General features: G+C 54.9%; 1 protein-coding gene across 1 annotated transcript in view; it reads left to right on the forward strand.

Annotated features, from left to right (window-relative positions):
* Positions 1–2,393, forward strand: part of Scn11a (sodium channel, voltage gated, type XI alpha subunit) — a 37,452-nt gene that overhangs the window by 2,127 nt on the left and 32,932 nt on the right. Inside the window, exons 2-5 of the mRNA XM_013030250.1 lie at positions 4–111; positions 753–871; positions 1,330–1,410; positions 2,165–2,293. Coding sequence (XP_012885704.1) covers positions 4–111; positions 753–871; positions 1,330–1,410; positions 2,165–2,293 — 437 coding nt within the window. The remainder of the gene's footprint in view (positions 1–3; positions 112–752; positions 872–1,329; positions 1,411–2,164; positions 2,294–2,393) is intronic.

The following is a 2,393-nucleotide window of genomic DNA, read 5'->3' on the forward strand; positions in this document are numbered from 1 at the left end:
CAGCTCGACCTCAAGGCCTCGCGGCGGCTGCCCCGGCTCTACGGCGACGTCCCCAGCCAGCTGGTGGCCAGGCCGCTGGAGGACCTGGACCCCTTCTACCGCACGCACCAGGTGGGGGACCGGGGAAGGGGGGGACCCCGGGATCGGGAGGGAGGCCCAGGCCGGAGGACCCCCGCACGAGGCCCAGACAGCCAGGCCAGCAAGGCCTCCACATCTCCCAGCCACCACCAAGAAAAGCCAAAGCCAGACCCGGCACTGTGGCTCAGGTGGTCGAGCGCCCGCCTGGAGCAAAAACCAAAATAAACAACATCCCATCCCCAAAGCCCCGAGTTCAAAGCCCCAGCCCGTCTCCATGAGGCTCTGGATGCAGAGCCTGCCAGGTACGACACCACCCAAGTCACAGCTCCAGCTGGTACGTGGCCATGAGTTCCAGGCCACACACAGCTGGTCAGGAAGCTCGTGTTTGTGTGTGTGTGTGTGTGTGTGTGTGTGTGTGTTGACCCTCAGGCCCTAGGCACTGTCCCTGAGCTCTTTCTCATCCACGGCTGGTGGGCGCTCTACCACATGAGCCACCGCCAGGTCCAGCTCTTTGTTTTTTTGCTGGTTCATTGGAGATCAGTCTCCTTGGGTTGGGCTGGCTTGGAACCTCGATCCTCCAGATCTCAGCCTCCTCCCCGAGGAGGCATGGGGCAGCCACGGGTGCCCGGGGACCCGGGTGGGTGCATCTTGCTCTGTGCTCCGCTCACCTGCAGACGTTCATGGTACTGAACAAGAAGAGGACGATCTACCGCTTCAGCGCCAAGCCGGCCTTGTTCATCCTGGGCCCGTTCCACCCCGTGCGGAGCCTTGCCATCCAGATCTCCGTGCACTCATATCCTTGCTCTCATGGCGTGCCCGGATTGGTCCCATGGAAGCAAACACTCAAGGCTGGTGCTCTACCACTTGAGCCACAGTTCCACCTCTGCTTCTTTCCCTTTGGTAGTTAATTGGAGAGAAGAGACTTCCCTGCCCAGGCTGGCTTTGAACCACGATCCTCAGGATCTCAGCCTCCTGGAGTACCTGGGATGATGGGCGTGAGGCACCACGCCTCGCCCGGCCTTTACTTGGAACCAGATAGATACCCAAACCCAAGGGCCCCGGGTCCTGAGTTCGAGTCTCAGTACAGACACCAAAAAATACATTTTCTAGAGGAAGGGTTGGGTGTGGAGTTATGATTTTTTTTCCCCAGCCAACTTTCACCCGTTTGAGAACAGACATAGGGTAGAAATGGAAGGCCAGGGAGGGAGAATTCCTCCTGCTTTGTGTCTGCCTTAATGGACGACCTGCCACATTGTTCAGCATGTTTATTATCTGCACTGTGATCGTCAACTGTGTGTTCATGGCTCGCTCCAAAAACTCCAATACTGCCGAGTAAGTATTCATTTCTCCTTCCTTATTCTGATCGTAGGGCCTGGACAATGTCCTTAAAGCTTTTTCCGCCTCCTCTCAAGGCTGGGTGCTCCACCACTTGAACCACAGCTCCACTCCTGCCTTTTTGCTGGTTCACTGGAGATCAGAGTCTTACGGACTTCCCCTTGACCAGGGACTGGCTTTGAACTGCGATCCTCCAGATCTCAGCCTCCTGAGGAGCTGGGGATGACAGGCGTGAGCCACTGGCGGTGCCCAGGTTCAACTTTCTTTTCCCCCCCAGGATTATTTTGTTCCTGAGATCTCCTATCTGTAACCCTACTTTATCACTAGGCTGAGATCTGAAGGCTTTTGTTAGTTCAAAGCCATCTTGGGCAGGGGGAAGACAAAAAAAGCAAATCCACGAGATTCTCAGCTCTAAGTTACCAGCCCAAAGCAGGAAGTGGAGGTGTGGTTCAAGTGGTAGAGCGCCCATCCCTGATGGCCAAAGCCAAGAATTCGAGTTCCAGCCTCAGTTCTGGACCCAAAAGTGTGTGTGTGTGGGGGAGAACAAAGAAAAAAATTATGGCTGCGGTGCCCGTCTGTCAAAAACCCTACATTCTAGAACTCTCTGGAAGGTTCTGCGTTTCCTGAAGTGTGCTTTCTGTCCAAGGCCTGGATGTTTGATTCTTCATTGAAATAGATCAGGCGGAGGGACCGCTTGCGTGTCCCCCCCTCTCCCGCCATTATCTCTCCCGTTCTCTCTTCTTTTGGACAGATACATTTTCACAGGGATTTACATTCTGGAAGCCATAATAAAAATACTGGCCAGAGGTTTTATCCTGGATGAGTTCTCGTTCCTCAGAGACCCTTGGAACTGGTTGGATTCTTTTGTCATCGGAACGGCGTAAGACAATGGGAAAACACCGTGTGTGTGTGTGTGTGTGTGTGTGTGTGTGTGTGTGTGTGTGTGTGTGTGAGTCCTGGGGCTTGAACTCAGGGCCTGA

The sequence above is a fragment of the Dipodomys ordii genome, unplaced genomic scaffold (genome assembly GCF_000151885.1).
Source record: "Dipodomys ordii isolate 6190 unplaced genomic scaffold, Dord_2.0 Scaffold128, whole genome shotgun sequence".
Taxonomy (NCBI): domain Eukaryota; kingdom Metazoa; phylum Chordata; class Mammalia; order Rodentia; family Heteromyidae; genus Dipodomys; species Dipodomys ordii.